This window comes from Simochromis diagramma, unplaced genomic scaffold (assembly GCF_900408965.1).
Source record: "Simochromis diagramma unplaced genomic scaffold, fSimDia1.1 OVJJ01000131.1, whole genome shotgun sequence".
Classification (NCBI taxonomy): Eukaryota; Metazoa; Chordata; class Actinopteri; order Cichliformes; family Cichlidae; genus Simochromis; species Simochromis diagramma.
The window spans coordinates 6,417,527-6,430,390 of NW_024387200.1; the positions used below are offsets into that span (position 1 = coordinate 6,417,527).

The window sequence follows — 12,864 nt, forward strand, 5'->3', positions numbered from 1 at the left end:
GTGCAGAAAAAAAAGCCCTCGGTCATGTCATTCAAGGCTACCTGCGGGTCGTTGAGGCCTCTGGAGTCTGAATCAGACGTGTCTCTGTACTGAGATGAAGCCATTTCGACATCTGTTGATGCTCTGCTTCGCTTCTTCAGTGGCTTGCACGCATCTGAGATCTCACTAGCTCCTACACGATCACATGGGGGGGGGAAGAAGAGACAGATTTTGTCTTTCTACAAGTACAAAGAGCTTCCATGACAAATGATTTACAGCGTGTGTGAATGAATGATCGCTCACCTTTCTGTGAACCTGTCCTCAGCGTGGTCTCTGGAGCCATCTCAGCCTGCAAGGAGATTAAAAGTGCAGGTTCAGGTTATCTCAGGTCTTCTTAGTTTGGATCCTAAGCTGTCTCATTCAATTTAATGAAACTATTCCTGCACAAAAATTCAGGAAAGTTTGCAAAACAAATCTGAATCTAGCTCAAAACGTGCATACCTGGATTATTTTGGAAGACAGATACACAATTTCACAGTTCTCCTGCCAACTCCTGCGGTGTAGGAAAAATACAGCTGCCCAAAGCTCTATCATATTACAAAATCCTTTTAGCAGCGTTTTATCATCTGATAAGCTTTCAAACTGCTAAAGCTGTTACGTGAACAGAAGTGCTAGGCTCATATTTCAATTTTTACTTTATTATATTTTTATATTCTATAAAAATCTATAAAAAAGACAGGGAGAGAAAGGTATGGCATACTGATTCCCTGTGGAGGACTAATACCTGCTCTTTTTTGGTTTTCTTCTTAGGGACGAGATCGTTGCCTCTCTCCGACTCAGACCTACTTCTGACACACCGCCGCTGAAGCTTCCTCTCTTGAGAACCTACAAAAACAAAACAAAACACTAAGCTGCATCTCTTTCTGACTTTGTCAATTTAATCCATAAAATTGAGAAATGCAACAGAAACACTCTGCATGTCTGTGTTTCGCCAACCTTGCGGACTGCTGTGGTGTGATCCCGGAGAGGAGGTCTGCTGCAATCCTCCCTCTTCACTCCTCCGACTCGCTGGGGAATCTCTCCTCTCCTCTCCCTCGTCCTCTCCTTCATCCCCATCTTCCTCCTCCTCTGGACTGGGCTCAGGTTTAGCTCTGCTGTCCTGCTGAAATCAACATTTGGATATTAGCTTACAGGATGTTTCTGCTGTGTACATCTTCTTCTGTCAGTTAGACCAACCTCAGGTGAGCAGTATCCCAGGTCGGGCTGCCTGCCTTCTCTCTCCACCCTCTCTTTCTTCTCTTCTTCTTTGTCCTTCTTTGGGGAGGCAGCTGCTTTTTTCTGGATAAGAGGCCAGTCACATTTTGTGATCTCCACATTCAGCCTCTTCATTGTGATAGAAAGAGGCAGGAGCTTCCTGGCAGCTGCCGTTTTCCACGTTTTGACCGGAGGCGGAGAGTCCTGCTGTGCTCGTGCATCACAGCCGGCATTCTGTTTCGGTGAGCTGGTCTTACGTTGGTCCCCCCTCTGGTTCTTATCTTCACTTGAGGCCTGGGAGTTTGCATTGTCATCTGTGTTTGAAACACTACACTGTCTCCGTGGAAGCTGCCGTCGCGGAGGCTGCTCTCTATCTGGTGACTTTACATCTCGGTCCTCCTTCTTACTGATCGAGCTGCTTGAGCGCCGGCTTCGTTTCTCAGGTCTGATGTTGGGTTTCTTGCTGGGTGGGGCTTCAGTAGGGTCTGGGTCCACATAGATGAAGGTGTAGTTGTCAATTCGCTCCTGTCTCGTCATCAGAAAAGCATCCTCGGCGTGACCAACACCCACCTCCCACTGAGAACGTTCCCGCTGAGGGATAGGCTTCATTAGCTGATTAGAAAAAAAAAGAAAACTCATGAACTTATAAATATGTACTAACCCTGGCATTCATGATTTTGGATTAACTGAAGGCTTTTCAGGGAGTTTTTAGAACAATAATAATAATAAAAAAAGTGTTCCACATACTACATACATGACTAAAAACAAAAGAAGAGGTGTGCGGATCCAATAATTGGTATTGATTCGATATTGGTCAAAGATAGTGGGTAACACATTGGGGAAAATATAATCAGATGTGCTCCATTAGCCAAAACTACGTGGTACAACCGCAGTTAACAGCATGCCATGAAGACAGATGTGACAAGTAACTGAGATTTAAAAATATCTGATTGGGTTAAACTGATATCTCGAGCTCAGACGTGTCTCCATGTAAATTTATTATTGGCTTAGCTGTGTAAGAGGGGAAAAAGACAGCATCAAATTACTAACCATCAGCATGGGAGATGAAAAAGCGGCACTGAGAAATCCCCACTATAAACACTGATGTTACATAAAGCTGTCTTATAATCCCAGTGAGGATGGGATGTCTGATGATGATGTTATGTGAAGAGGACAGCTCAGAATATGCCTTCATTAAGAAAAGGGAAAAATCTTTAAAAAAATTAGACTTGCTCATTATTCTTTCAAACCAAGTATCCCAATTTTCACCCACTCAACAAAATCAAACATTTTTAAATGTGTGCCGCTGCAGAGGTCTAAAGCCTGAGCTTTTAACTCGAAAGGGATTACTTGCACATACGATGACCTCATTACTTGAAATTTATTTTTAATTTCTTTAATATGAGCATCCACCATTGTTACAGTGGCTGAAAATAAGGAAAAGCATAGCAGGTCCACTATATGGTTAATTCTGGTTAAAGATTTTTGAAACGATCATTTTAAAAGCCGAAAACAACAAAAATTCTGTTTAAACAGTTTGTTTTCTTTAAGTCTTAAAAATAAATCTCCCATCTGTGCATACTTTGTGTCTCTCTACAGGGTTTGTGGTTTTGCGAAGCGTCTCTGACTGAAGCTCGTCAAACTGTTGCTTCCCCTGGTACATGACTATCCTCTTCTCGTGGATCCACGCTCGCTCTGCGACACTGCCAAAGAACTGGACGTGATATTCCCTGTGACCTGCACGGCAGCAGAGGAAAGAAAACAAGTTGCGGCACTTCTGTGTTTACACATTTACACACTTTAACACTTGAACAACAAAGACGTTTAAGGGATTTTACCTCTGGTGTTGATGCGAGTGTGGACCTTCATCTGTGGGTCTGAGGACACCATGCAGGGCCACCAGGGGTAGGTACCCACCTTGGACCACACCAGATCTCCTATTACAAACTCCTTACAGAAGCCTGTCTCCTGGATCACTGATGGATGATGGACCTTAGGAACCTAAACATGAACAAGTCACTGTTATGTTTTCAAAATGTTTACTACAAACCACAGCGGCTGATCTGCGACGACTTCAAACTGCTTTGGTGAGTGAACATGAGCTCTTGCCTTCGGCGTCTTTGGTTCGGTTTTAATAACGGTCTTCGGAGGCTTCTCTGTCTGCACCGGCGGTGCTTCTTTTGGCGGCGGCTGGACGTGGGTGTCCTCTGTCTGGCCTGTGGTACCTGGCTGTGTTTGGCTCGTGTCCAGGCTCTGTTCCTGAGCTTGCAGCAGCAGTCTTGCACTCTTTTTCCTCTTCTCCTTCTTCCTCTCATGTCTGCGCTGCGCCTGAGCGGCCTCGTTCTTCTGAGACTCTTTCTGAAGACGAGGAAATAAACAGAAAGAAGTCAGCTGCGATGAGACGGCAGTTCATTTTGTTGCGTTTTTATAAAAGAAACAACTCAGAATTTCCTCAGATGTCCGCTGCTTTAGGGATTTTGAAGAATAATTAAAAGTAAACTAAGATGTGCACGGTAATAATTCCATTAAAAAATAAATTGACTGATAAGATTTCCAATTAATACGCACAGTTATTTTGCCAAGGTTTCTTGGGATTTAAACAGGACATTTTATGTTCATTTCCATCCGCATAATTTTATTCTTGGACTGCAGCAGAGTAGCTTTATGGTTAAAATAATCCTCATTTATCTAGTACTGAGCCTGGGTATACTCAGTTTATTTATCATCTGTCATTTGGGCTCTCTGTAAGTGAACTTCCTTCTGATTGGCTGCCCCTCATAAGCAAAAGCGACCTTCACACTTCCTGATAATGATATCCACTCCTTTCGAGATTATACGGAGTCAAGAGTTAAAAATAAATTTACAAAATTTACATTTAGACCAGTCTAAGAGTGAGCTTTTGGCTTACAAGTATTTGTCAACACACACTGACATCAATGTCTGACAATGTCCATGACAACATGGGAAAAGGGAGGAAAAAAGCATTTTTAAAGGACACAATGTCTTTAAAACGGGAAAATAATTGTGTTTATGCAAGTTTTTCCTTTACTGAGCAGAAGCATAAGGTGCAGGAAAGCCAAAATGTAATGTAAAGTTCCACGCTGTATGTGGACTGGCCGAGCTTACGTGTTGGGCGGCTGTCTAAAAAAGTACATGAGGCATCATTGTTACAGTTTTTTAAGTTTTCGGCTTGCTTTTTCTTTCTGTTTGGTTTTGAGCATTTGTTTTCAATTCGGTACTATCCAAAATGAGTTTGCTTGTTTCACTTCAGTTTTTCATAATTTCCATCTTTTTAACTGTTACAATAGGGGAGGGCATGTTCAAATGACGCACCAAACTGACAAAGACTAATACCAAGGACATTTCCTGCGTATGATTTCCAAGCAGACAAGTTGTTAAACTTGGTTCTGTTTTTCTGAGGCCTAGTTTTTAAGCTTTATATAACTTAACTAAAACTGCTTTTCCACACCCAGTTTTAGTTTAGCTTTAGTTAACTATTAACTGTTATAGTAGAAGACACACAATTAGTTTATGCAATAATTAAAATAATCATTAATTGAGGTCCCCAGACTGAAGTTCTGAAGCAAATTACTTTGCAGCACCTCTGAACTATGTTTCACACGTCTTTCTCGGATTTAATTATTTATAAACCAAAGGAATAACAGACACGGGACGCAGCGGTTCAGATTAAAGTCAGTGTGTGCTTTCTTCTCATGCACAAACCTTGACCAGCAAACCCTTTAGGTTTACTAATACGCACATTAATAAAAACATACAAAGTTAAAAGCAAGGTTTTAAAATAAACACACACACACAGCGAGTTTGTTAGTACAGCCATAAAGATTTGTGAAGAAACATGTGCTCATGTTAAAGAGGACTGCCAAACACGAGCAAATGTTAATAAAAACCTGACAATAAAACAATGTGAAAACTTCAGATGCTTGTTATATTTTGATAAAGTTTCTTTATCTGCATTTTTTTTATTCCTGTGAGAAAAAACAATTTAAAGATTTTTAAAACAAAAGGAGCAACAACCAGTTAATTCTGTTCTTTGACAGGCTGAAACCAGCATTAGTTTAATATTTATCCTTGAGTTCCCTAAATAATTAAACTTGTGCTTTTTACTTGATCTTTACTCTTCCTAGAAAGAAAGAAAGAAAGAAAGAAAGAAAGAAAGAAAGAAAGAAAGAAAGAAAGAAAGAAAGAAAGAAAGAAAAACTGTCTGCAACACTGTGAACAAACTGAGCTGAAGGTCATCACAGTTATCTGGTATTCACATTAGCTGTGAACAGGATCTCTAATCGTTTTCGTTTTGATCCTCTAATTGATTACGTTGCTAATCATTTCAGCTCTAACATCAAGTAAGAAGGTTTTTTTTTAACTTTATATAAATATAAAACATTAGTCCTTGTCTTTTTCAGAGAGACAGTACAGCAGATTGGCCGCAACCTCAACCAGAATCGTTCAAATCTGGTAAATTTTATTAAATCCTCTGGCAGTAGCTGACCAGAGCTAAATGACGATAGTATGTATGCATACATTATATAAAGACTAGAAAATGCACTTTCACCCCGTGACCTCCATTTGAACAGCTCTTGTTATCTTGCTATCCAAACTTTGATTAAATTAAAGGGGCTGATCCTGATAATGTGCAGCCTTTAAGCTTCTGGAGAGTTTTTAAACTCATCAATAACCCACGTGTTGTCATTGATGGCCCATTCCTTCTACACTTAATCAATTCGGATGGTAAGTGTAATTCCTGCTGCACTATCGTCTCTTGATTTTGTTGCTCATAGGCTTGGCTCTTAATCTTAATCGAGAACACCCGGGCTGATTTTGTACCTCAAAGTTTTAGTTCTCATAGGAATGGCTAACTATAAAGTCTAGTTTGCAGAAAAATTAGCTTAAACATTATACATTTTGTAATTATTAATGCAATTTTTTAAAAATACATTCAACTCTGGAGAATCGGAGGTTCTTCAGCTCTGTTCTACCACATGAAAAAAAATGTTTGAAGCAATTTTGAAAAGGAGATAGCAGTCAGATCATGCATCTTTTTCATTATATGAAATAATAATAATAATAAAAAAAATTTTAAAAACCCACTGTGCGCACCTGTGCAGATTTCCACATTTCCACCTAATCTTCTGCACTAAAAAGCATCTTTGGAAGAATAAACAAAAAGGTAAAAAGAAATGTTGCCTAAAAGGCTGTTGGCAGTTACCTGCAGTTCTTGCAGCAGGTCTCCGCACAGCGCAGACTCGAACAGCTCTTTGCCGTTCTGATACGTCTTTATGATCTTCAGCTTGATCTCCGGAGAGCTGGTTTTCTTCAGGACCCCACCAGAAGCACTGGATGGGGCGTGCGTGGGCTGAGACGAAGGGGTGTTGTCCACAAGTGAGGGGGGAGGACTGGACGAAGGCAGGTGTAACGGGGGAGGAGGGGGCAGGTTGTGAGTCATGATGTGAGGTGTCTGGTGTAGGTGATGCTGGGTGGGCAGGGGTGGCGGTGGAGGACTCTGCGGGTGTGAGTGGGTTTGTATGTGAGGTGGATTTGAGTGGATGTGGTGCGAATGGTGGTGGTGGTGTGGATGATGATGGTGGTGGTGGTGGAGGTGTGGGTGATGTGTGGACAGTGGGGGTGAAACGGGAGACAGAGGTCTTTCCTGGAGACCGGGACCTCTCAGGACGGTCCCCTCCACCGACACGAGGCCGTGGTCCCCGTAGCTCCGTATGGCCCCATAGCCATTAGCAGAGCCGTTGGGGAACTGCGAGTACATGGAGAATTTAGCCTGCGGTTCGTATATGCCCAAACCCGGCGGGTAGCCATTGGGGACCTGCGGCATGTCCTCCGAAGCCGATGGCGGGTACGGAAACTCTGCATCCAGGGCTGCATCGTAGGAGGGACCACCATCCTCACCCGGGTCACTGCCGGTGTCGCAGGTGCCTTCCTGTCTGATGTTGGCGGAGTCAATGAGCTGAGGGGGTTGCTGAATTGTATTTCCCATGATCCCTTGCATGAAAGAGAAGGAGAAATCCATTGTTGGGCTCCTGCATCCTTAACTGTCTTTTTCTTTGACTGGACCTGCCGACAGAGGTACACACAACTGAATGAACCGCAGGAAAGCTCAACAAGCACACAGCCAATAGTCACCAAGACCTTAGCTTCTATCCTTCAGGAATTATTAACAGATTATTTAACACAGAGCAACAGATTAACACTGCACACATCTGTGTTTCTGGGTTGGCCTTTTTTTTATTTAACTTTCTAGCAGTGTATTAAGCAAACTTGTTTGCAAATTAAAGCTTCACTCTGGAATCCCAAATTGTCACACACTGACACTTGGTGTCACATCTGAACCCATGGTTACTGTTTTTTAAGCCTCATTTTTCAATGTAAAAAGGCATATTTAAACCCAAACAATAATACTTTCTCTAAATGGAACCAAGCAGATTTGGTGTCTGAAACTTATCAAACTGCAGCTGTAAATGAAGAGAAACTAAGAGCAAAGACAGAGTTACATCATCGGGTTTTATGGCTCCCACAGTAAACACAAGGACTGTTTATTATTATACGAATAAAATAGCTAGAAAAACATCAGAATAACAGAGTTTATTTTTTGTTTATGACCACTGATCTGGGCTTTGGTAAATCTTTCTCGCTGCTGATAAACACACAGGACTGTCATAAGTTCTGGAAAGAAGTCAGCCATCTACCGAATTGGTTTGCCAAGTATCATCTGTTTTCTGGTTAAAATATCTAGAAATTTCTGCTAATAATATAGTGTGAAACTTCTAACTCTGACTTGTAGAAACACACACCTCTCCTCCCTTACAAACTCAGGGTTAGCTGACCATTAACTACACAACTTTAATTATCACTTCAGTGGCAGTTTCACCAGGCTCCTACTCCTCAAATCTGAGTTTTTTCAGAGTTTTAGAGCAGCAGTTTGAATTATGTGGGATTTTTTTTTTTTTTTTTTTTAAAACAGATGCACTGAGGAGATCTGCAGAATACTCATTATAATGATTACTGTGATAAACTCACAGGGTGGTCTGAATTGCAGACCCCATAAATCCCTATATTATCATCACAAACTCGGGTCATCTTCGTAGTGTATACTGAGAGGTCGTGCAAGCTCCTGTTCACAAGCTTTAGGTGATTTTATGTGTTTATTTTCATCAACACAAACACATGGTGGCCTGCTTGCACAAAACAAAACAAAAGAGCAGCTACCAGAGGTGGGTTTGACCTCATGCACTGGACACTTTTAACCGCCAGAGCTGATATAATTAATTAGGTTTAAAGTGTCGAGTGGATAATCTGCTCCTCTTGTTGCGGTTTAACTTGTTAGCAGCTTTGCGAAGGGTGAACAACGGTGATGTAAACATCCAAAAGATGTCATCCAGCGGTCACTAGTCTCCTATAACGACTTGTAGTATAACTTGGGTGTATATATAGTGTGGCAGAGATCAATAGCTGGCTATAGATGTGTTATTTTATTCAAACATATCAAAAAGACGGGTGCATGCATGGGCATAACAAGGTTTCAATGACTGATCTTACAGCTTCCTGCGATGTTAGCTTGAAGCTACCTGGCACCAAAGGCATCGAAATGGAAATACAGGAGCCGTTTAAACGGTTAAAAGGCGAAGCACACGACGGGGATGTGGCTGTTTGTCTTTCTGACACACTCGGGGACACATTTCCATTTATTAATGTTTTCTAATCCATCTAAGCGCACATGAAACAAGATGAAAGGAGGTGGAAGGGGAGGAGGGGGGAGAACGCTAATGTTGGGTAGGCTAACGCTAACGCTGCCAATATGGCTGCCTGGTACCCCTTTAAATCAAATTGTCTGCCGTGATTATACCTCCATCACTGACGGTTTGTGGGGGAAAAATGTGCCCGAAAGCAAGCTGGCTACGACTGAAAACGAGGAGATGCAACATGCAGAGGCGGCCAACACTGAGCAGTAGCACCAGCAGCAGCACGGATTTTGATAGCGAGTCGAAAGATGCAGGAAAATACACAAAAAAATGTCAATACCTTCAGCGTGTCCCATTCTAAACACATACACCAGCCAGCAATGCTTCCTCGTTTAATCTACAGGAGGAGGAGGAGAAGGAGGGGGGTACAAAAATAATAATAAAAAAATAATAATAATCCTGTGATGTTGGTAAAGCTCAGGCCTTTCCCTTTTCGTTTTAACGCAATTCTCCACAGAGAGGAGGAGGAGGACTCGATCTGGTCGCTGCCCAATCCCAACGCGGGGCTCTTCGTCAGTGTGAGGACCCGAAAACCTCAATCTGATCGCAACCCCCTTCCTGTCCTCTTCTTCATAATAATCTCTAGCACCCTCTTCCTCCGGTTTAACAAAAGCGCTCTGCCCTTTTTTTCTTTTAAATTCTCGGTGGATCCAGCTCCTCAGCTCAGCGCCAAAATCACACTGATGCAGCCTGCAAGCAAGGGTCACCAGAGGCACCCCGGGAGCTGTAGTTTATATCTTACATTTGGTTAAACAGGAGGAAAAAAGCATCTGAAATGCACGGAAATAAAGGAGGAAACGCATGTGTGGGGGGTTTCATTTATTTATTTATTTTTAATGGGCTACACAAGAACATTTTACTGCTCGTATCGTGGATAAACACTGTTAAATATTAGATTTTTTTTAATCATTATTGTTATTATATTTTTATCTCTGCGTCCACGGCACCAAGTATCTACGCTTGCAGCAGGCTCTCCGATTGGCTTTTACGCGCCTCCTCGCCTGATCTGCTTCTCAGGGGGAGGAGGTGGAAAAAAGAAAGAGCTGTCACTCTGCCTCTTGTTTCTTGTTCCTGCATGTTGTTCCTGCAAGTGTTATTAGGAACACTTCCTTTCATATGTCAAGGATTTCGTTCAGCAAGAAAGTGCCAGGTTTAAATCCAGGGTGGATGGATGTTCTCCCCAAATACAAGGGAGTCCAAACACATGGATAATACTTTATAATACAGTCCTGTAATTAAATGGAATTTTAATGTATTTTATTTGAAATTACAATGTAATTTATTATTGTCATTATTTACCCACAAATACTTAAATATAGGCAAAGACAATATTTTCCCATTTTACATTGTAAGTACACTGTTCTTTTTGGAGGGAGTGCTCTATATTATAGAGCAGTTTGACTTTTACATGCTTTATACTGTAAGTAATTTAAAGTTCGGTATAAGCATAACATCCATCATGCATAATAATGAATATTAAATAATAATGTAAAAAAAAAAGATGTAAAAATACAAGAGTTAATGTTTAACACAACAGCTGCTACTAAAATATCTGTGTGTTTTTTTCTTTTTTATTGATTTGTGAATAATCTGTCAAATCTCTAAAGGCTTTTGCAAAGACAATATGTGTGAATTGCAGCTTTCTTATCGTTGAACATTATCTTGTGTATTGATCTGGTCACTGTTTGTCTGTCAGATTGTGCTCTGTCTCCGGTTTCTACCATGCAAATGCTTCCTTAGAAAACGCCAAACTTTTGTGTATGAGAAATCTCTGTCACTTGGAGCAGCAATTTTCAGACTGTGGTTCAATTAAAAACCAGTGTGCTACTTCCACCGATGTCTGTGTAACTAAAATTTCAACCTGGTCTTTGTCATTTCTTATTAATAATAAACATAAAAGATAAAATAATGGTATGTCAGGTGTGAAGTAGAGCATGGCAGAAGAAGTTATAGAACCAGTAAATTAGAAAAACAGTCTGGCTTCTGACCTTCTCTTTTGATGCGTATTTCCCAGAATCGACACAATAGTTTAAGAAATAGAGGTTAAACTGTGAGGGAACTGAAGGTGCCTGAAAACTGATCAATTGCTGCTTTTTTTTGTTTTATTTACTGAACCATTTAACACTGACCTGTGAATCATTAAAGCATAAAACAGGCACCAAATACAAATGATAAACCAGTGTTGTGTCGAAACATAACAGAAAATTTAACAAAGAACTAATTTTAAAATATATCGTCAGGCCCTTTGTTAGTAGCAGCTTGATGCAAAAACACATTTACCCCCCATTTCTTTAGCTGAATCTATTAAAAATGTCAAATATAACACAGTTTAACAGATATTTTTGAATCAACATGATTTCAAAATAGCTATTACATAAAAAAAATGTAACCCCCCCCCCAAAAAAAAAAAAAAAAAAAAAACCCAGAGGAAACTACACAAGTGTAGGACAAAATAAGTAGGCATAACAACAAATCAAACAAACAAAACTATCTACAGCAGATAAGGAGTATCTGAGTGACTTCCCACAGGACCTATAGGATGCATGTGATCGCTGAAGCCTCATCAGTGATGGTCTTAGTGGAAGAGTCGCTGTCATGAAGGCATTCTCAAAGAAGAGAGAGAAAAGGCTGCGGTTTGACAAATTACACAAGAACTGGACTGAAAATCAGTGGCAATAGATTTTATGGAGTGATGATTCCAAAGTTGAAATATGTGATTTAAAACATCATCAATATGTAGCGAAGAGGTCAGGAGAGCAGTACAACAGTGAGTGTAAAACACATGCGCTCTATAAAACAGAAAAGTACGGTCTCATTTTGGTCCACCATGTAATTCCATCTAGAAGGCATCTGATTAGCAGCGGCTTTATTTTAGCATGAATCGAATACAAAGGAATTACTTTTTATTATTGTGTTGTACATATACAATGGAATTGTGGATGCTCCATCCAACTACTGTGCAAGAAATATAAATAGCCCAATGGATAACGAGTAAAACACACAATAAAAGGCAAACAGTCGAACAGTCTGACATAAATATCAAGGAATACTGATCAATACTTGACACTGTGGCAACAAGGTGTCTCTGAGTGACCAGTGTAAGCGAAAGAAATGACCACTGCAACTAAAAGTTGTTTCAGAGTAATCATGTGAGTAGGCCTGTGCATGACTCCATCATGCAGTAGTTAACTTTAAAGCTTGAGGGACAGCTTGTTTGGTGGCTTACTGCAGGTTTAAACACTAGCATACCAATGAAGGAGAATCAATCCAGAGTTGATTTGATGTGAGAGGGCAAATTGCTATCAGTTGACAAACAAAAGTCGAGTTTTTCTGAATTAACAAGACCTTAAAATTGCAACAAAAAAACAAAAACAAAACAAATTTAATGAGCAGTACTGGCTCGCTTTCCTAGTTTAGTTTTGTTGTATGTCTAAAAGATGGGATATACTGATCTATTTGTCTAATGAAGATACATTTTAAATGCATCCTCTTATATCCTGAAGACATGTCAGTTCAACTAATCCTGGAGATGTTGGATGCTTGACTCTTTTCCACCTTTGGTCCTTCTTCTCCTTCCTGCTTCATTGCTACACCTGCCTCTTTCTCATTCACATGCATATATTCTTTCTTGCTTCTACTGACTTTCATTCATCTTCTCTCCAGAGAAGACCTCCACCTATCCGGGATCTCTTGCACCTACTCTCAGTACAGGTTACACTGTTGTCTGCAAACATTATAGTCTACAGAGACATCACAAGAAGGGGCCCAGGGCAGATCCCTGATATAATCCCAGCCCCACCTTGAATTCATCTGCCACTCTTGCTGCGCACCTCACCACTGTCTTGCAGATTAGTTACACTGA

At 40.7% G+C, this 12,864-nt stretch overlaps 1 protein-coding gene across 4 annotated transcripts in view; it reads right to left on the reverse strand.

Moving 5' to 3' along the window:
• nsd3 (nuclear receptor binding SET domain protein 3) overlaps positions 1–9,731 on the reverse strand; it is a 28,364-nt gene extending 18,633 nt beyond the window's left edge. For 3 of the 4 annotated variants that reach the window (XM_040050749.1, XM_040050747.1, XM_040050745.1), the window contains exons 1-10: positions 9,283–9,731; positions 6,458–7,317; positions 3,343–3,591; positions 3,072–3,234; positions 2,816–2,970; positions 1,216–1,845; positions 976–1,141; positions 764–864; positions 283–328; positions 42–172 (exon numbers count right to left, since the gene is read on the reverse strand). In XM_040050749.1, coding sequence (XP_039906683.1) covers positions 42–172; positions 283–328; positions 764–864; positions 976–1,141; positions 1,216–1,845; positions 2,816–2,970; positions 3,072–3,234; positions 3,343–3,591; positions 6,458–7,273 — 2,457 coding nt within the window. In that variant the 5' untranslated portion in view covers positions 7,274–7,317; positions 9,283–9,731. The remainder of the gene's footprint in view (positions 1–41; positions 173–282; positions 329–763; positions 865–975; positions 1,142–1,215; positions 1,846–2,815; positions 2,971–3,071; positions 3,235–3,342; positions 3,592–6,457; positions 7,318–9,282) is intronic. The other variant, XM_040050746.1, reaches the window with a different exon arrangement.
• Positions 9,732–12,864: the final 3,133 nt, after the last annotated feature.